Source organism: Hippopotamus amphibius, chromosome 12 (genome assembly GCF_030028045.1).
Source record: "Hippopotamus amphibius kiboko isolate mHipAmp2 chromosome 12, mHipAmp2.hap2, whole genome shotgun sequence".
Classification (NCBI taxonomy): Eukaryota; Metazoa; Chordata; class Mammalia; order Artiodactyla; family Hippopotamidae; genus Hippopotamus; species Hippopotamus amphibius.
In genome coordinates, this window is record NC_080197.1 from 13,338,232 (window position 1) to 13,364,393 (window position 26,162).

General features: G+C 47.4%; 1 protein-coding gene across 19 annotated transcripts in view; it reads left to right on the plus strand.

Annotated features, from left to right (window-relative positions):
• The first annotated feature begins 6,093 nt into the window (after nt 1-6,093).
• Nucleotides 6,094-26,162, plus strand: part of ZMYND8 (zinc finger MYND-type containing 8) — a 114,635-nt gene continuing 94,566 nt past the window's right edge. For 7 of the 19 annotated variants that reach the window (XM_057701263.1, XM_057701271.1, XM_057701274.1 and 4 more), the window contains exons 1-3: nt 6,094-6,165; nt 6,864-7,097; nt 15,942-16,012. In XM_057701263.1, the coding sequence (XP_057557246.1) occupies nt 7,084-7,097; nt 15,942-16,012 (85 nt within the window). In that variant the 5' untranslated portion in view covers nt 6,094-6,165; nt 6,864-7,083. Of the gene's footprint in view, nt 6,166-6,863; nt 7,098-11,221; nt 11,377-12,028; nt 12,119-12,680; nt 12,702-12,798; nt 12,892-15,941; nt 16,013-26,162 lie in introns of those variants that run through there. The other 12 variants (XM_057701262.1, XM_057701276.1, XM_057701266.1 and 9 more) reach the window with 8 other exon arrangements.

Consider the following 26,162-nt stretch of genomic DNA (forward strand, 5'->3'; position numbering starts at 1 on the left):
CCAAGGCATGTGGAATCTTCCTGGACCAGGGCTCGAACCCATGTCCCCTGCCTTGGCAGGTGGATTCTTAACCACTGTGCCACGAGGGAAGTCCCCCATATAAAGGTTTTGCAAAATTATTGACCACATTCCCTATGCTGTACACTACATCCCTGTGACTTATTTTATAAGTGGGTGTGTGTACCTCTTAATCCCCTTCACCTGTTTTTTCAACCTCCCATCCCCCTTCCTCTTGGCAACCACCAGTTTGCTCTCTGTATCTATGAATCTGTTTCTGTTTTATTTGTTTTTTAGTTCCAGATTCTTTTTTTTTCACAGCTGCATAGTATTCTACTGTGTGGCAGGACCGTGTTTATTTGATCACTCCCTTGCTATATATATAACATATATATATATATAACATATATATATATATATATATTGGCCTTGTGGTGCAGCATGCGGGACCTTCATTCCCTGATCAGGGATTGAACCTGTGCCCCCGGCATTGGGGGCGTGGAGTCTTAACCAGGGAAGTCCCTAATCACTCCCTCATTGATAGCATGGTGACTTCTGAATAAATAGTTAATCGAAAGGCATTAAGAAGTGGGTGAGTAGTGAGGCAGAAGAGACTGCAAGAGAAGTTTTCTTAGTAGAATCGGACTGTTAATAGTTCCTACCTCAGTTTCACTATCTGGGAAGTGGGATTGATGATTCTTATTTATTTATTTATTTATTGGCTGCATTGGGTCTTTGTTGCTGCGTGGGCTTTCTCTAGTTGTGGCGAGTGGGAGCCACTCTTCGTTGTGATGCACGGGCTTCTCATTGTGGTGTCTTCTCTCCTTGGGGAGCACGGGCCCTAGGTGTGTGGGCTTCAGTAGTGTGGCTCGTGGGCTCTAGAGCCCAGCCTCAGTAGTTGTGGTGCCCGGGCTTAGCTGCTCTGTGGCATGTGGGATCTTCCTGGAGCAGGGCTCGAACCTGTGTGCCCTGCATTGGCAGGCAGATTCTTAACCACTGCGCCACCAGGGAAGTGCCAGGATTGATGATTCTAATGGTGCCCACCTTACAGAGTTGTGAAGGTAAGTGGGTTAGTTCATGTAAATTGCTTCTAACAGTACCTAACATAGTACATGGAACATGGTAGCTGTCAGTATTTATCAGTATCCTCCTTTGGAAAGTTTGAAAGAAGAAAGCTGAGTGGGAAGCATCCAGAAAGCACCCTTCTGAGAGTGAGCAGAGAGGGAAATAGGAACAGCAAACAAATGAGTGTGACCGTGTGCTGTGTTGCTACAAGTGCTTGACAGGACGGATCCATTGAATGTTCCCAGGTAGGCATTAGGATTGCGCCCATTGTACAGATGAGGAAATCAAGGCCCAGAGAATTTTGTTCCTCAGTTAAGGCTGCCTAGCTGGCAAGCAGGGCAGCTGGATTCACACTCAGACAGTCTGATGCCACAGCCACACACTCAGCCACTGCGCAGTTCTGCCTCTTGATGTGGGGAGGAAAGGAAAAAGGTTAAAGATGTAAAAGAAAGGAGGCTGTGCAGCCAGGGCTCAGATGGGAAGGCATCTGGTAGAAGGAGGTGGGTGGCGGGAGATGCCGTGATGGGCATGGGGAAAGGAATTTCCTTTCTGAAGCTGACAAGAAGGCAGGAAGGAAGAGGCAGACATGGGGAGGCAGAGCAGAGACGTGGCTGCTTTGGGGAAGTGGGAGATCAGCTGATCTGGAGCTTGGGAAGATCAAGTGCAAAGGCCCAGAGGAAGGAGGGAAGGAGTGAGGCCCTGGAGAGCACAGATGGACGGTGGCTGGAGCAGAGAGCCAAGGGAACAGGGAACGAAACACATGAAGTCAGAGGTGCCAAGGACACCGATCCTCCTGGGAGGCCCATGGGCCATTTTTAGCTGTTGGGCTTTTACTCTGAGTGAGATGGGAGTTATTGATGGACTTTGAGCAGAAGGGGGATAATATCTAACTTGTTTTAAAAGGATTCCTGGCTGCCTGTGTGTGTGTATGTGTGTGTGTGTCACACACACAAGCGTTTGCAAGGGCAGAAGCAGGGGGCTCAGGCAGGAGACAAGTGCAGCCGCTCAGGTGCGAGATGATGTTTAATTGAGCTCTAATATATATCGATCGCAGTGTTACACTCTGAGGGCACAATGGGGAGATTCAGACCAGGCCTTTGCCTCGTTGAAGCGCTCAGGCTAATACAGGGTTTCTCAGCCTCGGCCCTGGTGACATTTGGAGCTGGCTAGTTCTCTGCTGTGGGGGCCGGTCCTATGCACTGAAGGGTTTCTAGCAGCATCCCTCATCCTTACTTACCCTCTGGATTCCAGTAGCACCGCGCCCCCACCTCCAGAAACTGGCACTGGTCTAGTGGGAGACAGAAACAAACAGCCAATAAATATGTGCACTTCTTGCCATAATGGTAGTTGCTAGGAAGTAAAAAGAGCAGGTCAGTGGAGGTCCCGAATCTTCTTCCGTATCCGTTTATTTATTTTTGGCCATGCTGCGCAGCATTTGGGATCTTAGTTCCAGACCAGGGATCAAACCCATGCCTCCTGCAGTGGAAGTGCGGAGTCTTAACCACGGGACCTCCAGGGAAGTCCCTGTTCTTCCTTTTGTGTGTATTCTTGCATCCCTTACGTCTCTTCCCACCCACACCACAGCCATCTGCCTGATGGTCAAGTACCATCCCCTCCCTACGTCCACCTGCCCTTCCTTCCCTCCTTCCTCCATTAGCGTAATCCTGCCAATCCCTCTTAGAAAGAAGAGAGAAACAAAACCAAACCCAAAAAACCTTCTGGGGGACACCTCTTCTCCAAGGTAGGGACGAGTGCTAATTGCCTCTTTGTGGCCGTAACATGACTCGGTCAGCTCCACACTCTGAAGGTGAGCCCTCTGTCACCATGCCCGAAGTTGGCCTCGGTTCCCGTTGGCCAAAAGGGGACAAAACAAAACAAGATATTTAAGACACTTCCCGGCCTCAGTCCCAGCCGTTTCGCGTAACGGACAGTGAGGCCTGCTGCTCGCTGGAGGCAGATAACTCCAAGCGTGCTTATTTTCATAGTCAGCCGAACAGACTATCTTGGGATGCAGCTTGCCGAGGCTGCCGTTCCTGCTGCTGGCCTGGCTGTGGGCCATTTCGGTGGGGCCAGGCCTCGGCCAGTGAGATGCCTGGGGAAGGCGGCTGGGGTCAGCCCTTTGCTCTCCTTGGAGGCCAGCTTTATCACTGAGACACTCCGAATCCTTCCACCAGATTCCACTCCCAGATTCTCTCTGTCCCCTGGAAATATGAAGAGACACGTTTTAATCTATTTGTATTAGCTCATGGCTTATTCATATCACCACAGAACCTGCTTGTTTAGGTCTGTGCTGGCTTTGCTATCCAGGGACACAATGGTTGGATTTTTTTTCCTTTCACTTAAGCCAAGGTTTCCCGCCACGGCCCAGTGGATGTTTAGATCACATAATTTCTTGCTGGGGGCTGCCCTATGCGTGGCAGCATCCCAGGTCTCTACCCACTAGGTGCCAATAGCACCTCTCCCCCTAAGTTGTGACAACCCAGAAGTCTCCAGACATGGCCACCTATCCCCGGGGTGGGGGGCAGAATCTCTGATGTCAAGGAATTTTTATACTTCTGATTTTAGAGATGGCAAAGTGTCCCCCTCGACATCTTGCTGGAGGTTTGTAAGGAGAGGGGAGCTTTCTCTGGGCCTTTGAATGATTCTGATCTAAAGATCTCCCAGCGTCATCATTCAGTACTTAAAACACTCTCAAAGGAGTCAAACTCCTCAGAGAAAACACAGATTATGGAGTTGCTATGGGTAGATTTTAGCCTTGTTTCTGCTCTGTTTGCGGCTTCTCTTTTGTATCTTTCTTTAGAGGCAGGCAAAATACAGGGTTTAGGGATGTGGAGTCATCACCGGGTTGGACGTCTGACCTCTGGCACTGGCTTGCTGTGTGACCTTGGGCAGCTCACTTCACCTCTCTGGGCTCAGTTCCAGCCCTCTAACAACGCTCTCTACCTCTGCTCTCTACCTCATGGAGTCAGTCTGTGTAAAGTGCTGATTTAGCCAGTGCCAGGCCCAGGGCGAGCATGCAGAAACTGCTGGGACTACTCTGTGCAGTGCGGTGTTGAGAGGGCCCACTGGGTAATCTCTAGATTGAGGCCAGCAACAGTTGGTTTATGTTATTCTCTGCTTATCAGCCACATTCCATCAAACCCAGGATGGGCCCTTAGTAGGCCTGCCCTGGGCTTCCTTTTTCAATCCCTGTCCCTTCCAGGATTCCATCTGCCACCATACCTTTGTCTCTGTCCCCAGCCGAATCGCTATTTTCCAGATAACCTCAGACCTACCCGAATGCCAACAGCATTCCTCAAACAGAGTGGAGCTGCCAGAGTAAGCCAGCGGCTTCCTGCTCTTTGCCCCAGAAAACATTTCGAGTGATCAAGTGATCAGGGGGAGGGAGAGAGGGAGGGGGAGGATGCTGCAGCTGCTTATGCAACCAGCTTTAATCCGGGGTTAAAATCCACCACGCGAACCAGCGCTCTATTTTATTTCCTCATTGGCTCGGGAGGTTAGTTGTACACGAGATCTGCCACAAACTCATCAACCTGTCTGTTCCCCCCAAAGCAGCACCCACGGACACAAATAGTATTCCTGCTAGGATGGTGGTGGAGGGCCACGGCCCATGCCGCCAGGAGGGAGAGCACAGTCCGATTAGCTCTGGCCTCCTGGCCCCCGTTTGGTCTTCCTGTACATGGTTCCACCCCCAGGAGGAGAAGGCCCCTCCTTTCTGGTGAAGCCCAGGCCTGTTGTCCTGAGTGCTGGACCTTTGTCAGGCCACGGTGGTGGTGGTGTCCCTCCCTGCATCTTGCCCTCTTCAGCCTGAGATACAACAGCAGCCACAAAATCCCCTCCCTTTCCATAGAGCCTGGGCCCTGCCCCTGTACTACAGGGCGCTTGGATTCCTGGCTTGTTCCTGTTTGATATAAGATTCACAGCCAGGAAGAATTTATGTACACGCGGTGGGCATCTGTCGTCCATGTGGGGGGGGGCGGGGGCAGGGCGAGCAGGCCCTCAGCTCCACAGTTTTCTTTGTGGAAACGAACGGTGTGGGATGAGAAAGCCCACAAGTCCTAATTTTAGGAGGAGAAGGGGAGACTTTATTGGGCCATAGTTTCACCTCTTGGCATATGGCTGTGGCACCTTTGGAAGCTTTCCCCATCCTCTAAAGAAGGGTGTTTATTTAGCTTCTGTTGTTTCAGCTTGCTGGGTGTTGTTGTTGTTGTTAAACGTTGTTCATTAAGCAGGTTGTTTTAAAAAAAAAAAAGCAGCAAGCGAGTATGGACGTTTCAAGAGCCTTTCGGATTTTTTTTTTCTTTCTCAGGCTACAGACCCACGACAAAGGCAGCTTGATGGAGGAAGCAGGCAAAGACCTCCTAATACTATTGAAATGGGTGGAATTATAAGCAGTTCTGAAACACTAGTTAATATTTTACTGGGGAGCAGTGCCAGAGGGGTGGGGGTGGGGGGTGCCAAAGGTAGGGCTGTGTGTGAAACAGCTGTTCCATCTGCCTCTGGGGACTCGAAGAAACGTTCTCTGTGGAAGTAAATTTAAGCAAGAATCCTTTTAAAGCGCGTGGGATTTTCTGCCACGGAGGGCCCAGTTTCCCAAGAACATCCTTACAGGGCTGGTTGTGGCAGGAAAGTCTAAGCAGTGGGTGTAGGCCTGACTAATAATGGGGGTTCTTGTTCCCTGGCTGAGTTTGACATCTTTCTTTCTCCCTCTGGATTTAAATGGCTTCTCAGCCCGAGAGGCACTGCCTGTGCCCTGGATACAGAAGGTACACGCCTCCTTGGGAAGCCAAGGCGAGAGACAGCAGCTCGCGCTCTCTCTCTCTCTCTCTCTCTTTCTGCATCTGCCGGGAGAGCTGCCGCTGGTATTTTTCCACAGGCCTTTTCTGCGATCTCAGGGCCTAGTTTTTCCCAGCCAGGCCCAGAGTCCGAGAGAGGGTTAATAGGCAGGAAGCTGAAGCCATCGCAGACTAATACGGAAGTCAGATTTTTGTTTAACTGACAGGTTTAGCAGGCCTCAGCCGTGGGGGAGGGGGCCGGGAGGGGAAGGGAAGTTTGTAGATCTAGGCATGTGGCCTGCTAGGAGCGCCTTTGGCTTTTCTTAGGGTAAGGACGGGGAGGGGGGCCCCCCCTGGCATCCTGGCAGGGAGGCAGGAACCCATTTTGGTTTTCCTTTGGGTCCTGGCTGGGGGTGGTGCGGGTGGCGAGAGGTTAGATTCTGGGCCGGGGCAAGTGGCTCTCTGGTCTGCTTTGTCCAGGAGGCATTTTGACCATGACGGTGCAAACGTGACCACTTGGGTTCCCCTCCTCCCCTTGCAGCCTGAGTCCTCTGTCCCCTGAGAAGCCAGGGTGGCTCTGGGGCGATGCGGGGGGCTCGCCTGGCCTGTCTGACGTGCCTCAGAGGCCTGCCTGTAGCCTCTTTCTGTCCCCACCTCCCCGGGGCTGTTTTCCTGGGGCTCCCCACTCTTCAGCCTCACTCCCACCCCCCCTCCGCCCCCTCTCCCCTGCGGGTGGAGGGCAGAACATTCTGCTGGATTGTTCTAGAAAAGGGCCAGCCTTCCTCCCAGCGAGGGAGCCGCTTCCGTGGGGGCAGCTGAGGGTGAGCCCTTCCTGCTCACCCCCAAAACTCTCTTGACTGTGGCCTCCGGGCCTCAGGCTTTGCTGGAGCAGGTCAGGCTGGCCGCACGGGCTTGCCCGTGCCGGCACATCTAGCCAGGGTGTGGGAGAAGGGCGTCTGGGGGCCCCTGTTCTAAGTTTTTCTTGCTGCAGAAGGCCTAGCTTAGCCTGTCTTTTTCTATGCACAGGATGGCTCTGGCTCACCAGAGCCTCACAAAGATAATCGCTCAGGAAGTGTTTCAGCCAATCCGGGGCCGCCTTACACTCCGATTTGCCGGGGCAGCCAATCGGGGATGAGCTTTTATTAGGCGGCCAGATCATCAAGCCGAAGTGCCAAACCCTTTTTCTGTGAGAACTAGGAGCCTGTCCTCCATGTTTTATAAGTATTGACATTACACAGTGTTAACAATGCATCCACAGAGGTAAGCTCGACTTTTTAACCATCTTTTCTCCCCCTCCCTCTGAGACATCCGCATTGTGGGCGAGCAGTGTGATTTCTCTGTGGCTGGCCGTGCCACACTCACCCCCACAGCACTTAGGTTAACTTGGAACTGTTTAGAGAGAATTTTTTTTTTTTTTTTTTGCTTTCTTGGGTCACATGGCTAAGTAGCCATTAGCCAGAGCTCGATTTTGCAAACTGGCAAGGGCCTGGTACACCTTTTCTTCCACCAGGACATGGTATTTCTAGAAGAGTGTGAAGCTAGATCCTGGTATTGCCAAAAAAGAAGCTTTTTTTTTTTTTTTTTCCTTTTTCCTTCCTCCCTCCTCTCTCTTTCTCTCTCTCTCTCTCTCTCTGAGCAGTTCCCCCCCCCCCCCCTGCACTATTGTCTTCTCTTGTGTCACATGCCTGCTGGGGGAAGAAAATGGAAGGTAAGCAAACAGGCTCCCCTCCAAGGAGAGCTCATGGCAGACAGCAAAGCAGGCAAGTTTACCTCTCCAAAGAGGTGCTGGGAAGGCTGGACTCAGTTCTGACCAGAGAGGACGTGTGTTTGAAAAAGAACCAAGCCCTCAGCAGAGCAGTGCTAAGGACAGCTCTTAGCTCCTGGGGCCTAGGTGGGTGGTGGTGTCTCCCATGGTCTTTTCTCTTCCTACAGGGTTTCTTCACTTGAAACTACATTGTTCAGCCTTTTTTCCTGACTTGTGTTGATACAGAGTGTTCTTCTGCACAGCCAGCCTACAGCCAGCAAATGTTTCTGAAAGTGTTTTCTAGGCTTTGGAGGAAGTTTTTGGAGCAGGGATGGGTCTGGGGGGCGGGGGGAGTGTAGGAGGTGGGGGGGGGAGGTGTTGGACAACATCCTGCAATATATCTGAGGAGTGGTTTTTGAATCCCTGAGTTTTCTACTCTTGCATGGTTTTCAATGAACTCATGTATCTTTTCTCCTTGTTTTCATTTTCCTTTCCCTCTTTCACATTGTATCATCCTCTGTCCTCCTGTGTGATAGAGTGCAGAGGAAATAAAATCACGTCTGTGGCTCATGACAGCATTCCATATTCAGTGGTTGGGTTGTGGTGTTGTTGTGTGTGTGTTTTTAATAATCCCGTGTAACTGTTTAAAAAAATTTCCTTTTTGATCAAGTCCCAAATCTGCCAGCCTGTTCTCTCTTCTTAACTGTGGAAAAATGAGACGGTTGCTTGAACATTTGTTGGGTAAGTAAAGCAATCCATTTCTGTGACCATGTATAAAGAGTTTGGCGAACATTTGGGGTCTGTTTGTAACAGGGGGTCTTGGCTCCAGCCGTTGGGGGCTTTTTATGAGCAGGGACTCCAAGGAGGGCTTTTTCATAGTGTCTTGATTTTAGGTGACTGTTTGAATCCACTGTTTTTCCTGATAACCTAGAGCTAGGATTGAAGATTGTACTTCCTGTTTACCCTCAGACAGGGAAGAAATGTTCAGTTCATTGTGACTTGACTGCAGACCTTGAATTGGGTTTGTTTGGATAGTAGATAGAAAACTCTGGGTAGGGGATCTGCTTGTGAAATGTAAGGAAACTGCTTGGTCTTAGAGTCACAGAGCCTTAAACATGGGGCGGTGGGGAGGAGCTGGGGGTGGTGGTGTGTGTGTGGGTGGTGGTGTCAGTACTTATGTTTTAAGATGCTTACATGTCTGTAAAAATCCCACCTACCACCAAACTTGGCCTCATTCAGGACTCAGTACACAACAGTCCCAGCCTTTTTCCAAGTCTGCCCCACACATCTGTACGCACGCTTGCCTTTACTTCTGATTTATTTCTCACATTTTACATTTCCCCTGATCTCTTAAGGCTGCAGCTAGAACTTCAGAGTGAAAAAAGTAGCTTCTTGTGTAGCGTTCGCTTCAGCATTTCCTTAGAAGTTCACTACATGAATTTCCAGCCTGGAGACCAGTGCAGCAGGACTGTAAATGCTGAAAGTATATTCAGTTGCTGTGTTATGCCAACTTGATGGAGTCAGTAATCTTGCTTCTTTTAAAGTGGTGTCCAGCAACCCACCTTTGAGAACCAATTGGAAAAAGGTTCATTTAATAACGAGGAATGTACCCAGTTCTAAGCTGAGAAAAGTCTGTGTAAGACAGGCCAGCTTCTTAGAGTAAAAGGCTGTTAATGACGTAACATACTTAGACCTGAAATGCTTGCGTGCTACCACCCCACACAAGAAAGTTCAGACACTTTAGCGATTTTCTTTGTTCTTATCTCCTGGCTGTAAATGGAAATTACATATTGAGGTTCTTGTGGCCTCCTTGGAGGCAGTATCTAATCACAAGACTCCTGGTTTGGTGCCTTTGGTGTTTGCATAATGGTGTATTTGTTGGGCTGGAAGGAAACCTCAGGGCAAGGGCATTTGTCCTCCAAAAGCTGGCATACAAAATGGCTCCCACAGGTTTGCAAAGCCAAGATCTGTTTTCAGATGTGCTGTCCCAGCAAGTTCTCAGCCCTGGACCAAGCCAGCCACTTGCCTCTGGTACTGTGGCCACCATCAAACATGAGTCTGTAAAAAGTTAATGGCTCTCAAAGTAGCGTTGTTTTCCAGTTTCACTCAGAGGGGGAAAAATAAATGTCTGCATTGCAGCAGGACTAGGTAGGGCCAGCAGTGTCAACAGTGCAGCCCAATGGGGTTCCTCTCTCCAGCTTTTGAACCAATAGACTTGGAGGAAAGGTTACAGATTGACAATTGCAGTGGCTGGGCTGAGAGCGGGCCTTCTGGAAATTTCTGCCATCTTTGTTCCTTTTAGGAAAAGCAGATCCTCCGAGCTGAAGCATCTCCTACATTCCATGCCTAGGGCATCTCCCCTCCCCCTCTTTCTTTTTTACATCAAGGTAGATGGTTCTCTGCCACGTTTGTAAATTGCAGAGGGAGGAACAGAATGTTGGGCTGTTTTCCTCTTTCCTTCTGCTTCCTCCGTCCCCAAAGAGGATGCACAGCTGCAAGGAACAAACACAGACACACTGGAGCTTTTGATTCCTCTCTCTCTCTTTTTTTTTTCCTTCAAGACCCTCCAGGATGGATTCACTTTCTGCTTGGGGAAATTAAATGGCATTCGTGTGGGGGAGGGGGACTAACTGCTTTTATTAGCTCCAGAAAATGGTCAGTGTTCTGTCTGTAACTAGGAATTAATTATATATAATCACTCAGTAAACTTTCTGCAGAGTTTTTCTCATTGCTGCACAGGATCATGGTTAGGCTCCTGGAGCTGAGTCCAGTTACTTTTATAATTCACAGCTCAAAGATTTGAGTCAGAAAGAAAGAAACAATGGGGCCTCCAGGATTATAAATTAGGGATGAAAACAATAGCTTTTCTTCCTTCCTTCCTTCCTTCCTTCCTTCCTTCCTTCCTTCCTTCCTTCCTTCTCTCCTTCCTTCCTTCCTTCCTTCCTTCCTGTTATCCCTTTTCTTTTAAACAAAACATTCCTCCTTTTCTTTCCCTGAGAGACGAGTTGGGGAAGTGGCTTCAGGTCTCAAATAGGAGAGGGGGGGAAAGTGAGTCACTCTTTCAAAAAGGGGGTGGGGTGGGGGGGGTGACAGCAGCCCAGAAAACGCGGAAGGCAAAGGTAGGTTTTTCTTTTTTTCAAAGTCCAGACACTTCACATGTGTGATCTCTTTGTTTCTTTTGCCTCCTTTCCCCCATCTCTCCTGGGCAGAGGCCACGAGCATTCGTCAGCTGGGAAGCCCTAGGTCTGGCTTTGCCTCTGGTTTGACCCTGAAAGGAAAGATACATGTAAAAGTGCCTGGGCCACGCCACAGCAGAGAAGGAGGAAGGGAATCTGTGTAGCCGCCCTTGCCTTGCTCTCAAAGGCAGAGAAACAAGGAAGGATTCACCCTTGGCTTCAGGTTGCTGAGGCTGTGACCGCCCTGCCCCCTCCACCCCACTCTGCTTACTGATAAACAGGCAGGCAGGAGCCATTTCAGCCCTGCAGCAAGCTTGGCTGCCAGGCTGTCCCTCCTCATCAAGATTACCTACCTACCGGCCGGCCAGGAGCCAGCCACCCGTCCTCGCCCTGGCACAGCCTTGGGCGCTCTGCCCTCCTTTCTCTCCTGAAGCTCAAAAACAGTCACCTTGAAACTCCCCACCCGCAGCACCCGCAGCGTTCGGAGGCCATGCTCAGACCTGTAAAAGTAAATGACATGATCCACTATGAGGCTATGAGTTCGGCCTGTGAAAGCGGGTTTTGCCAAAGCCATGGTTAATTTTGAGGGCTCTGTTGGGGGTGAACAAAAATCTAATTTGTGAGTATCCTGCGCCTTGGCTAAGGGGGATGTTTTCCTGTTGTTTCTCCTCTGCAGACTCGGATTGTCTTTCCTTGATGTTAACCGTCTTAGGACTGGCTGGGTGTTTGGTGGCCGTTTTCAGGCGTATTAAACAGCCTTTTTTATTTGACTTTGGCCTCGGACTGGGATGCAGCCTTTCAGATGCCTGCTGCCCTGGAAGCACTTTTCCTTTTCCCCAGCTCCTCTTTGGTAGGGATGCAAAGCTGGTTTCTTATCTACCAGAAAGGGGGAATGGGCTTCCTCCCCCTCCCCAGCCTGCGCCCTTTTAACATTTTTGTTGTTTGCACAGACACCTGTCTGTCTGCACTTTATGTCACAGGGCTGCCTGATTCCTAACCTTCCATCCACCTAATTTGAGGGCAAGGGGGCCTCATGTTAGAGCCTCACGTTGAAGGCTCAAGATCTAAAAGGGAAGGGTTTTCCTTAGGAACCTGTGACTTCACAAACTCCCCCTGTCACTGCAGATTTTTTTTTAAGCTTCTAAACGTTGGGTTGTTGGTGTCCTTTGGTTGAGCTTCTCCTAGTTCTGATATTTAGGAAGGTGGCTTTGAAACTAGCAGGGCTGCTTAAGCAAGAGCTACAGCTATTGAACAAACTGCTACCATTTTAGCTTCAATACAGGAATGAGGCAGTGTTGCCAGACGCCATTTTAAGAATCCTGCATAAATAGCTTAGCTACCGATGACTCTGCCTGTTTTAGGTGAGTGCTTATATAAAGCTGCTAACCATTCCCTCCCCTCCCCCCAATTTTTAAAGAAATTAATTGCAGATTTAGGGAAGCATGGTGTTTTGATTTTGATGTTCACTATTTTGTGATCTAGAAGAGGAAAGATGTTTGTGTCTTGGGGATGAAATATTTCTTACAGCCTGGACCAGTTTGGTATTTTGAATGAAAGTAAAAAGCTGAAGGAAAAGTCCTTTCGAATGATTGCATGATTCTTGAATTGCTGTGTGATGATCCTCAGCTGTAGACCCAGAGTCTTGTGCATGCTGGTTATATATCCTAGAGGGGTTAGATATTCTTGGTTAAAAGTCAAATAGTAGGGGCACTTGGGGAAAAATATCTGGGCATTGTGTTTCCAGGCAGTTTTCTGTCCAAACTAGATATTTTCCCTTTTTTTTTTTCTCTCTCTCTCCCGCAAGTGTTGAGGGGATGGGATTCCTGGGAATTACGGACCAGCCTGGAGTCTTCAGAATTAATAATCAGAAGGCTTAAAACATCCTGGAGGTGCAGTTCATCTGCAACTTTTAATTGCTCTTTTCCAGTGCATGCAGGTTAAGAAGTAAGCAGAGGTTTTCTTGCTCAGGCGTTGGGGGGGAAATCTTTTATTCTTTCTGGGGGAGAAATCTTTTATTCTTTCTGGGATGGGATGGGATGGTCTTGGTTGTATGTGCAGGCGCTGGCTATTTCTTCTTTAATTGCCTGAAATGTATCAGTTTGTGAAATCCAGGGGCAAGTGATTTAGGGGAAAGGTGAGTGCAAGAGGTGATGGTGGTGGGAACATAAAATGTATACAACTAGTTGATGGTGTATTTTCCTGTTGGGGTGAGAGGCTGTTGTTTGATTTTTCATCTAATTTTACTCTTTCCTTTAGTGGGCCCCCAGCCTCCCCAGCAGACCTTAAAAAAAAAAAAAAAAAGAAAGAGTAATGTCAGTTTGAAACAAGGGCTGCTTGTTCCATTGTTTTGGATTTAAATAATCGGGGTTGCTGGAAGCTAGCAGATATGGAAGGAAAAATGCTGTGTATTTTCTAAGACTTTAATGTGTTAATGACAAGAGTTCAAAGTCTTTTCTCCAGACGCAGCTGCTTTTTCTTTTTAACAATTATTATTTGACTTTTTTTTTTTTTTTCCCTCCAAATGACTGAACCTAAATTGTCCAGGATCTTTGGGGCATTTAGACAGGTACAAATCTTTTCTCACCACCACTTTTGATGTAATGTTCGTAGTTGTTTTTTTTTCCCCCTAATAACATACTAGTACCTAACACTAAACCAAAAAAGAAAAAAAATTGAGATCAGTGGTGTAGAAAAAAGGAAGTCCCTTTAGATGTGGCTGTTCAAAATGACTAATTTTGCATTCTGGTCTTTGCTTTTGTAAATGAAGTTTTTTTTTTTTTTTTCCTTTAATTGCAGAGACATTGCAATTTCCTTTAGTCAGATACAAGTTGTGTGTGTGTGTTTGTGCGCGCACACACGCATGCATGTGCATGCATGGGTTCCCTTTGAAAGGGTGGCTTGCTGATCTGTGAAAAAGATGGTTTTCTGAAATTGTTGTCCTTCAAATCCTTGGCTAAAGCTGGTGGTGCTATTGCTAAAGTTAGGTGATTATGGTGCCCACTTTGTAATACTTGGAAAGATAAAACAGCTTAACTTTCTTTTCCCTCTTTTCTGATCCAGAATTGATTATCTTAAACTCAGCAGCAAATAGCCACCCCATCGCTAGTTTGCATTTTCTTAGCCTCTCAGCAGCTTTGCTGCCTGAAGTATTCAGCCTCCTTTAGGCTGTTACAAGCCAAATAATTGTTCTCTTGAATGCAGCCCTCCTCCGTGATCAATGCACCTTTGAATGTTTTCCTGGCTGCAGAGATCCTTCAAGTGGGTTTGGGGGACTCTGTAATGCATAATTGTTTCTTTTCACCACTGAACATTTTGGTTGGATCCCAGATTAGCGTTTTCTTCATCACTCAAAATGTGGGATCTGTTTCAAGAAGTTTAGGATTTCACATACTTCATGCTAGAGAGGGGAGCAGAATTCTAGTTGCTAGAAGGATCAAGGTTGCTGTTTGTGCTTTTGAAGCTGACCATCTCCCCCTCTCTCTGAAGGGGCCGCATGGGGCTTTCTGTTCACATTTATTTCCAATCACCCCAAGCAAGAAACCATCAGCAGCATCTGTTTGAACAGTCTGGGTATGTTGCAGGCAGGGTGTGTTTCTGAGTTGAGATTGTTTGCCTCTTAAAGTTGAAGTAAAAAGTATCAGTGCTAAAATCACCTGCCACAAATCACCGTGGTATTATTGCATGTTAGTGACATGTTTAAATTTCAGAGGCTCTGTCTTCCGATGAAAACCGTTTGTGACAACACATCCGTTGTTGCTTTGGTGATTTGTGTCCCAGGCTTTCTCCACAAACGCAGTGTGAATGAAATTGTCAACAGGGTTCAATATCAAAGACCTAAATGTGTTAATATTCTGATTTAAAAGCAAACTACCCTTCTGTTTCTTCTTTTTGCTGGGACCAGTAAAATTGGAGGCCTTCAGGTTCTTCTTGCTTAATTCTGAGCTCTCATCTCTTCCTTTCTATCTAGTCCCATCAAACGTGGAACTCTCCTAAACGCATCTGACTCTGAGGTTGCAGGCCTTTTGGGACTTATCTTTTGCCTCGTCACAGTCCTAGACCACGAAACACAGGAGGGACATTCTAATCCTTCCTGCCTTACCCAGCCTCCCTCCTGTCCTGGTTTTTGAGTCTTCCAGTTGGAAAATTTCAGCCATCAGATGCACCCATTTCTTCTTGTTGAACCACAGTGCGATGGAATTGCATCTGGAATAATTGCTCAGATCCTGAGCACTTCGTTGTCAGCCGAATGCTTGGAAAGTTCCAGCACCTCAAACAGTGGGCACTTGTAAAAGCAGAACTTTCCTGGCTTGGCCTAGGAGGTGTGTGTATGTCCGTGAGGAGGATAGGAAATGGCCTGCACACTGTTCATTGGGGAGTTCCAGCCGAGAGAGGACGAGAAGATTCTTGTGGATGGCCCAGAGGGGCCTGTTTTCCCTGCTTCTTATCCCAACCCCCAGCTCTCAGCCTGTCTTTTAAATAATCCTTCCTCATTCCACTTTTGTGGTGGGGGATAATTAGTCACAGCTCAAAAGAGTGCTGAAATGCTTTCTATAAGTCATGCCTGCAACTGAGAGGAAATAACCCAGGGGTTGGGAGTGTGGAGACCCCAGTCCTAATTCCTGGGCTAAATGCTGGTGGTTTGAATGTTTTGAGACCAGGTCTTTTGCTTCTAGCCTGGGCATATTTTTCTGCATTGTAGTTTAACCTATATATTTTTTCGGGTTCCTGCCTCATTGGGAAATTGTAAGACTTAGCTGGGAGGTCTGGGAAGATACTCTTTGCCTTGTAGAACTCAGAGATCAGAACTCCACTTACCCCGAAAACCACCTCCAAGCTGAACCCAGTGTTAACAATAAGAAACTTACTTACTTGAAGGCTGGGTTTTCATTGGTCCATGGGGGTAGATTGTAATTGTGTGTCTTAAAAAAGCCTTTTGCATCTTCCAATAGCATGACAACTGGAATAGTAATTTGACTTAAAGAACAAGCTAGTGTTTAAAAAAACTCATATAGGAATCTTAACACTTTGTTTGAAATCAGTTGTGGGCTTCTTTCCCCCTACCATTGCCTAAGGATGGGGGATTGTCAGGAAAATGTGGGTTTGTTGTTAAAACTTCTAGATAACTGCCCCCATGGGGCAAGTTCTCAGTCTACCTAAACGTGAACATAATTTGCTCTGTTTCAGCTTGGCTGAAGAGGAAATAAAAACAGAACAGGAGGTGATAGAGGGCATGGATATCTCTACTCGCTCCAAAGGTAAGTAAAAATCTTGTATTATCTATTCCAGAGCAGAGAAGGAAATTGGAATTTCTTTTTCTTGTTGTTGTAGTGCAGTCAAGTGTGGCTTACGAGCTGAGGTTGTAACACTCCTCCGATTTTGAGAGGTTGGCACCTTTGAAGGATGAACTTCATTTATAGAGAAATCTCCTCTTGATTTTCTTTCCCCTGCATGTCTGTGTAGGTGTTCCAACCTGTCGGGAATTGTCCCGACAGTAAATTTTACGTGCGTGTGTCATGACCGAGGGTGGCTGGCTAGCTCTCTGCAGGGTGACTTTCGGGAATCAATTCAAATAAAGCATGTTCTAGAAGCAACTGGAGTCTCCAGCTGCTGCTAGGTTTCTGATTTTAATAACTGGCCTCTTTGGAATCGCAGAGGTGGAACGAAGGTGACCCACTTCCTTGGGAAACGGTGGTCTTGGTTAGAGATTAAAGGGAAGAGTTGTTAGGACTTCCTGGAATGCTGGGGCCTGTGTTTGCATGTAGGACAAAATTGTGCAAATCAGAGTAAACATGGTGTGTGCTTCTATTCAGGGTCCTGTATTAGAGCTCTTCAAAGATCTTCTAATTGAGGCATTGGTATTTTTTGTTTGGTCTGTGTGAGATTTTAGGAGGTTTCCTGCAAGGAAGCAGTTACTCATGTTTGCATTCAGGGTGCTTTTAGAAATGAGCTGCTGGAGCATTTTTCACCTCTTTGGTTGATGAAAATGCTTGTCTCCAAACTTAGTGATTGTACCACGGTATTGTTATTCCTTCAACAAGTCACTGACTACCTGTGCTGGGTTCTGGGGGAGGTGGGAAGAGCTAGACAGAGGGTGAGTACAGACTCAGCCAGAAAGACTCCCATCCAGCTCAAGAGCTTCACAAAAAGTGGCTCCGCAAAGGCGTCTGAGACAACAGAGCTTTCTGAGGATTTTTATAAGACAGCATGTCATTCTGGGCAAAGATGAGGGCCAGATAGTGGTGGCTGTGACCTGGGAAGCAGGAGCTGGCTGTTGTTTGGGCCTGGCCTGCCTGATGGGGGCTGGGCCTGGTTCAGAGAGGAGGGGAGGCCCCTCAGGTGGTCAGGCCAGGCTGCCCTGGTGGGTGGCCAGTGCCTGAGGGGCGGGGAGATGATATTGGGAGGGAGGGAGGGAGGGCCCAGTCCGAGGGCTGCTCCCCTTCAGCACAGCCCTCAGCCAGCCCAGGCTGGGCCAGCAGCACCTGTGATGGTGAGGAGAGCCATGGGGGGATTCTGAAAAGAGGTGTTTGGAGACAGTTGCTGATGGGGAAGCAGGTCCCAGCCCCCCTGCTGGGAGAAGGGAGCCCAGAGAATGGGAGCTGGGAGCCAGGCTCTTTGTCCTTGTTCTGCCGCTCAGTTGGACACTTTCTGGCTCTGCTCCTCTGTTTTCTTATCTGTAAAACGGGCTGTCAGATCAGATTCTAAGATTCCGTCCACCTTGGGCTTCTCTGGTAAAAATAATACTCACTGGCAGCATTTGTGAAGGCTGCATTTGTGAAGTCTGCACTTGTAGGGTCCAGAAGCCTTTTCTTACCTGGGAAGAGTTGGGAGGTGGCGTTCCCATTTTGCAGATGAGCAAACTGAGGCTCCAAGTGGTATGGTCTCCCAGGTAGAAAGTGTAGGGTGGGATCGAACTGAGCCGAGCCTCTGACTCCAGGGAGGCATATCCTTCCCGAGCATTTGGTGCCTGGAAGGCTCAGGAGCCCTGTCGTGGAGACTTCTCCAAAAGGGTCAGAATCAGGGACCGTCCGCAGGGCAGGAGGCCTGGCTGCTCTGCTCAGGTGCTTGCTTCTGTGTGTGGAGACCCCTCTTCTCTTCCCCTTGAGTGTGGAGACCCTGCTTCTTGTCTTCTTTCAGTTTCCTGAGTGCTCCTAGCCCTTCACCTCTGTGTCTGGGCGGTCCGAGGTGTGACCACCCTGGGGTCATCACTGTCCGTCTTTCTCAACTGCCCCACCCCATCCTCCCGTGACAGCAACCAGGGCGAGCTTGGAAAACACGTCCACCAGAGTCGTCTCATCCTGCTGAGTCTCTCCACTGACCTTCCAGTGCCCTCAGGCTCCTGTCTGAAGTCACTGTGACCGACCTGCCTGGCTTGACCCCTTCAACTTCCTTCACTTTTGTTTACCTTGTGACATTCTGTGCACCTGACCCCAGTCGAGCTCCCCGACCTCCCTCTCCTCCGTCCTCTCCTGGGGGCCTTTTGCTGAGAATGCCGCCCTGTGTCCTGCTGCCTAGTTCTCATCTCAGGTTCTTCTCAGCCCACAGCTCCTCAGGGAGGCCTTCGGTGGCCCCCCAGTCCACGGGAGCCATTCCATCATTTTCTGTTATATTTTTAAAAATAAACTTCTAATTTTAGAGCAGCTTTAGATTTCTAGTTAAGTTGCGAAGCTAGTGCAGTGTGCCCATATCACCCCCCTACCCACGCGCACGCACACGTGCGCACACACACAGTTACACACAGAGACATACACACAGAGTTACGGTTTTTCCCTTGTTATTGACACCATACATTGGTCTGGTCCATTTGTCCCAATTAATGAAGTCGGTGTGTTATTACCAACTAAAGGTCATGCTTTGTTCAGATTTCCTTAGTTTTTCCACCAAGATCCCTTTTCTGTTCCAGGACGCCACCCAGGATCCCACAGGACAGTTAGCTTTGATGTCTCCTTAAGAGCCCTCTTGGCTGTAACAGTTTGTTAGACTTTCCTTGTTTTTGATACTTTGCTAGTTTGGCGGAGAACTGGTCACGTTTTTTGTAGGATGATCCTCATTTGGGGTTTACCTGATACTTTTCTCATGGTTGGACTGGAGTAGACCAGAATTCAGGGTTTTTGAAAGGAAGAACTTAAAGTGCCATTCTCATCACATCACGTCAAGGGTATGTGTTATGAACACGATTTATCACTGGTGATGTTGACCTTGATCACTCAACCAAGGGAGTGTTTGTCAGGTTTCTCCCCTTCCTCTTTGGAAGTAAGTCACAGTGCCTGGCCCACACTTAACAGAGTGTGGGGAGCCACGCTCCACCTCCCGAAGGCCAGAGTATCCACATGAATTATTTTGTATTCTTCTATATGGGAGGTTTGTCTTGTTCCTCTCATTTATTTGTTCAGCCATTTATATCAGCAAGCACTCAGCTGTTTTGTGCTTTGCGTTATAGTTCAGTACTACTTATTTTGTTGCTCAAGTTCTAGCTTTGGCCACTGGGAGCACTTTCAGTTGGCTTCTGTGTCCTTTGGACATCATTGTTGGTTGGTTGATTGATTGAACACTGTCTTTGCCACTGCACAAATGCTCTAGGCTCTTCTCGATGCTCTAGGCTCATCTTGTATATTTTCTGCTACAGCCCTAGAGTTAGCCATTTCCCTGAGGCCCCTGGTGCTTATTGGAGAATGGCCTTAGAAACCAAGAGCTGGGTGCTGGAGGTGCTCATTGCTACTGAGGTGTCTTTGCTTCTAGGTCCTCTCAGCTGACAGAGTGAAGAAACATATATGTTCATAGAAACCCACATGTATACACATATCTATAAATATTTCTGTTTCTATGTTAAATTGAGTTCATACACTTGTCTCCAGTTCTGATCTATTACCATTCCAGCCTTCTCCCCTTACTCATCTGTAACTTCCCACTCCCACAATGAGAAAGTGGCTTCTACCATCTGCCGTTCTCTACCATTTACTTTTTGTTTTTTTTTTGTTTTTTTAAAGGCACACAGGCTTAGTTGCTCTGCGGCATGTGGGAGCTTCCTGGAGCAGGGATTGAACCCATGTGCCCTGCATTGGCAGGCGGATTCTTAAACACTGTGCCACCTAGGAAGTCCCCATTCGCTACCATTTAAAATCTTATGCTCAGTGTTCAGCTTGACGAACTTTAACACGTGTATACACTTGTAGAACCACGGCCCAGATCAAGTTAGTTGAACATTCGTGGCATTCCAGAAGGCTTTTCATAGCCCTTGTCCATGATCTTATACTTTTATTTATTTGTTTGTTGTTGGGCTCCTTCTCTTTCTGGGCCCTACCCCACCATGGTCACCCTCTCCCTTCCATTTGAGAGGCAGGATGGCATGGAAGTTTAAGAAAACCTGGCTTCTAGAGTCAGACTCCCTGGGTTTGCATGCTGGCTGCCCTCTGTCTAGCGGGGCTATTCTTTGTGGCTCAGTTTCCCCTTTTTACATGGGGATGGTAAAAATAGAGGGTTATGATGGAGATTAAATTTGTTCACATGTGCAGAGCACCCAGAACAGTGCCTGGGATGTGGCGAGTGCTCAGAAATGTTAACCATGATTAGAATCAGATGCGGAGGTTGCGCTTGTGTTGCTAAGCCTATCAGGTAGAAGCCCTGCTCACCAAATTCTGCTACTTTCCCTGCTTCTAACCTCTAGGAAGAGGGCATGGAGATAGTTAACGAAGAACTGTATTATCCAAAATATATAAACAGTTTGCACAGCTCAATATCAAAAAAACAAACAACCCAATCAAAAAATGGGCTGAAGACCTGAATAGACATTTTCCCAAAGAAGACATATAGATGGCCAACAGGCACATAAAAAGATGCTCAGCATCACTAATCATCAGAGAAATGCAAATCAAAACAGCAATAAGAGATCACCTCATACCTGTCTGGATGGCTATCACCAAAAAGTCTACAAGTAACGCGTGTTGGTGAGGGTGTGGAGAAAAGGGAACCCTTGTGCACTATTGGTGGGAAGGTAAATTGGTGAAGCCGCTATGGAAAACAGTATGGAGGTTCCTCAAAAAACTGGAAATAGAACTACCATGGTGCAGCAACTCCACTCTTGGGGCTGTGTGTGTGTGTGTGTGTGTGTGTATGTAAAAAAAAAGTAATTCAGAAAGACACATGCACCCCAGTGTTCATAGCAGCACTATTTACAGTAGGTAAGATATGGAAGCAACCTGTCTATCAACAGATGAAGGGATAAAGAAGATGTATATATACAATGGAATATTACTCAGCTATAAAAAGGAATGAAATTCTGCCATTTGCAGCAACATGGATGGACCTAGAGAATATTACGCGTAGCGAGATACGTCAAAGACAAATATTGTATGATGTCACTTACATGTGGAATCTAAAAAAATAAAACAAATGTGTATAGCAAAACAGAAACAGGCTCACAGATATAGAAAACAAACTAGTGGTTATCAGTGGGGAGAGGGAAGTGGGGAGGGACAAGGTAGGGGTATGGGATTGAGATTACCATGTATGACTACTATGTATAAAATAGCTAAGCAATAAGGATATATTGTACAGCACAGGGAATGACAGTCATTATTTTGTAATAACTTAATGGAGTATAATCTACAAAAATACTGAATTGATATGCTGTATACCTGAAATTGATATAAAATGGTAAATCAATAAAAAAATTGTACTTCAATTAAAAAAAAATTATGTAGGGCAACCCAGCAGGCAGGCTCAGGACAGGCATCCTGTCCTCTGAGACATTTGAAGGAAGCTGGTCTGCAGCATTTGGACTGATTTACTCAGGGCCTTTGGAGCCCCCGTTCTGGTGGGGAATCATGAAGGGAGGGGGTCACCTGTTTTTGAGGGAGACCTTCCTCTCTCCCCAGGAACTGCCTTGGATAGGTTTCTTTGTGTGGAGGTGAGCTTCCATCTTCCAGGGTCATCAGATGGCCAGGTGCCTGGCTGCTTCTGTGTCTTGGGAACCTTTCTAATAGAGCCTCTTGGGTTAGGTGAGGGAATCACATATGCAAAGAAAGGCCTGGAGTTGTGATACTGGGTTGCTGGGATTCTGAGAGCTGAGGTCAGCCTGGTCCAAATGTGACCCGCTTGCAAAGGCTGGGGTGGAGGCTTCTCTCTGTCTCAGTCCTAATTGTTCAAAATCCACGTAGTGATGGTGTGGGCTCCGTGAACATGTACTTGTTCGTCTAGCCTGCTTTTGTTGTGTTTTGGGAAATTTAAGGCTTCACCTCCCACCTGATACCGTCCGATCAGGGTTCTTTGGTCATGAGTAATGGAAACCAGCTGTGGTTAATTGGAGCAGGAAGGGGATGGCCTGGAAGGTGGTGGGTTGGCTCATGGGGTTGAGGGAATGACTGGAGGCTCAGGGCTGCTCTGGGGAGTGAAGCTAGTGTATAGCCTCCTCAGGATCAGTAGGGCAAAGTCCCCAGGGAGAATCCCTTACCTAGTGTCACGTTTCTGCCCTTTGGCCTGGGAAGGGCTGGTATCTGCACACTTGGACCCACCAACATTGCCCCCACTGGGGAAGAGAGAATTCCTCAAAAGAGGATGAGGTGACCACCAGGCATCTTGGGTCGCTGGCAAAATCATTTCCTACTTGTGGGTGGAGAAGAGGCCCTGAACTGTACTACACTTGAGAAACTTAGGAACTCTTGACAATAATTGGCTCAGAATTCTTTAATTCTGTTCCTACGTCTAGTTTGTACGACCTTTCAGGTTCTCTAACTAAATTTCAGTTTGTCTGCCCTCTTCCCCCTGACACATACTCACTTATAAACTGAGTAATTCCCAAGTGAGTCATTGCCACGATGCCAGCCTTGGTATTTACTGGAGCATTTTAGTTCTCCAGAGACAAAGCTTTCGCACTTTCAAGACGTCAGGTTGACATTTGTGTCCAGGGGTAATGATCTGCTGAAAGATGCTCAAGCAAAACTTGGAAGTACCGTTCAGGTGTCAAGTGTGTTTGCTTTGCTGATATTTTCTGAGTACTTTCTAGGTGCTGGTATTATATGCAGATTACTTCATTTGATTCATAAAAATGCCCTGTTACAGTTGTGTTGGTATTCCCATTTTATAGTTCAGGAAACTGAGGCTCAGAGGGATTGCTGAAGTGGCAAAGTGGAGAACTGGAGTCAGGTTTTATCTTTGATTTTATTTTTTTATTTCATTTTTAAAAATTTATTTATTTTGACTGCACTGGCTCTTCATGGCGGCATGTGGGATCTTTTAATTGCTGCATGCGGGCTTCTTAGTTGTGGCATGTGGCTTATTAGCTGCGGCATGCATATGGGATCTAGTTCCCTGACCAGGGATAGAACCCTGGGCTCCCTGTGTTGGATGCATGGAGTCTTACCCACTGGACCACCAGGGAAGTCCCTTATCTTTGATTTTAAACCTTTGTACTGTCTTGAGCTCTACTCCACGGATCCCAGGTAAGATGTCTGCACGGGCCAGTAGGTGGACCAGTGAGTGTAGCTGGCATCCAGGGGTGCTGGGGCCTTTGGTGAGTGGGAGAGTATCTGTCTTAAAGGGGGAGGGTGCCTCCATCTGATTGCTGACCAGCAGGGGCAGGAATATGGCTCCCTTGGTGTTGCCAGCTGGGATTTTATTTCCCCCCCCCCCGTAAAAATGCCTGATTTAGACATGTGATCCATGCAGCCCAGTTTCTGAAAGATCATGCATGAACCCAACAGAACACATCTCTGGGTCACAAGTGGCGGAGCGTTGTGGGTTTGGATTCTCCGTATGAGATTGAACACAGCACAGTTCATTGCAGGGTTTTGGCCACAAGATGCAGGAGTCAGAACAAGCTCCTCCAAGGGCAGGGACTGAAAAGTGATGGATGCTGGGAGCTCACATCTCCATACAAAGGCTTCCCTGTCTGGGCTGCTTGCATCTTGACCCTGCTGCGTGTGCATTTTGCAGTAAAGATCGTGCTGTGCGGATGCCAGGCTGCCGAAGCTGAAACCATTTTTAAAAACGTCTGTGTAATGTCACCCGCACAAGGGAACGAGCCACTTGGAAACCATGCACAGATGCAGCGAAAGCCCAAGATGTTAAAATCTTGAACAGTATCATTCTTGCTGAGATTTGCCTGGGTATGGATATGTTTTCTGAGACAGGATGCTCGAGAAGATACAATTACAGCAATTTGCTAACCAGCCCCAGACCTTAATTAGTACTGGATCCTTGTTCTCACTGTTGTATGTAAATTAAGACCGTTTCACAAAGGGATTGTTTATGAGGACGGCTATGAGATAGAGACCGTCTGTCTTTTTTTTTTCCCCAAGGAAACTCTTAAAGAAAATATAACCATAAACACTCTTAAATCGCAGTGTGAGGCGGAAGTACTGAGAATTTTTCTTTTCAAAAATGAGCATCAGTATTTTTAACTCTATTTTGGCTCTTCTACATCTCCTCCAGCCCAAGAAGTGCCATCCGTGTACTGTGCAATGGAAGGAATTGATTTGCGACTTAAGATAAGTACCAGATTGTTCCTCTCCCAACAAGGTCTAAAATATCCCGGAACTCTGAGGATGTCGGATACGGCTTTCCAAATGAGAACCCTTCTACCTTCTCTTCGCCAGCAGAGCATCTGTGCATCTGTTCACGGAATCCTGTCGGCACCATCCATGCAGTTTATCCTTGTGGTTCACTTGTGGAAAACCTTGCGTTTGTCACCCCTCTGCCCCCCTTTTCTTTTTGAGGCAGGGAGTACAACTTTATTTGGAAAGCCGGCAGGCCGAGAAGATGGCAGACTAGTGTCTGTCAAAAAACCATCTTCTTGCCCCATTTTTGAAGCCTGACCCACGTTACATGTTTATGTGACTACAGTTATTCCAGGAGACTGTGATCCACAATGGACTGTTTTCAACCGTAGTTTCAAAAGAACTTCTTTCCTCCTCCAGACGCCTCTAGAGTTAACGTTCTAGGTCTGAGGCCTTTTGGAGATCCTGGCACTGTTTTGTTTTTTTTTTTTGCCTGAAAGTTTCAAAGAGCAGTTATTTCATTTTGTGGAGGCCCCTTTACTGTTGATTTGAGGGGAGCAAGTTTGCAAGGGCACATCTCAGAGTGGGGGTGAGTGCAGTGTTACAGGCCTCCCCACGCTCCCTCCTCTCCCCCTCCCCCTTCCCTCCATCTGCCTCCAGCTCTCCTTGGAACCCAGAGATCCAGCATTTCAAAGTGAACAGTAACATGGTTTTTTAATCCTTTCACAGAATCGTGCAATGATCTCCACAGTCAATTTTAGGACATTTTCATCACCCTGATAAGAAACCCCAGACCCATTAGCAGTCATTCCGCATTCATTGCCCCTTTACCCCAGCTCCTGACAACCGCTAATCTGCTGTTTCCCTCTCTAGATTTGCTTATCTTGAACATTTCACCTACACGGAATCATTCAGTGTGTGAGCTTTTGTGTCTGACTTCTTTCACGTAGAATACCGTTTTTAAGCCTCATGCCCCTTGTAGCACATGTCACTTCTTGATTCCTTTTGGTGGCTGAATAACGTTCCATTGCTTTATTCCATCATGATATTTTGTTTTACCCATTCATCTGTTGATGGACTTTTGAGCTGTTTCCTCTTTTTGGCTATCATGAAGAACAGTGCTGTGAACACTCGTGAACGAATTTTTGTGTGGAAGTACGTCTTCATTTCTCTTGGGTGTAGACCTAGGAGTGGAGTTGTGGGGTCATAGGGTAGCTCCGTGTTTAACCTTTTGAGGAATGTACAGGCTTTTGAACATATCAGGTCTCTTCTGCACTTCCTCTCTTGACCCTGCATCTTTCCTTCTAGCAGTTCGCCTATTTCTGGCCTCCTCAAAGCCAAACTTCTTTTTTTTTTTTTTTTAATTTATTTATTTGGCTGTGTGGGGTCTTAGTTGAGGCGTGTGGGATCTTTGTTGCCATGTGCAGGATCTTTAGTTGTGGCATGCATGCGGGATCTAGTTCCCTGACCAGGGATCGAACCTGGGCCCCCCTACATTGGGAGTGTGGAGTCTTAGCCACTGGACCACCAGGAAGGTCCCTAGACTTTTTAAGAGGAGTGTCTACTCATGTCTTGGTTTCCTCACCTCTTGCTTTGTCCTGCCAGCTCCATGGTGGCCTCCACCCAGACCCTCCACGTTAACAGTTATTGCTGGGCTTCCTGTAGACTCCAGTGGGTGGTCAGTACTCACGTGTCTTGATATACCAGAGGTGTTGGACATTGGTGATCATTCTTCTCCTGGAAGGTGTGTCTTTTGGTGTTTTCCTCTGATTTCCCTGGCTCTTTCTCTTCTCCCCTCCATTAAATGTTGGAGTTGCTGAAAGTTTGGCTCTCTCATCTTCCCTAGCACGTGCTTTCCCTGGGTGATCTCGCCCACATCTGTGGCTTTGTAACTCATAAATAGTTTACGTCCAAC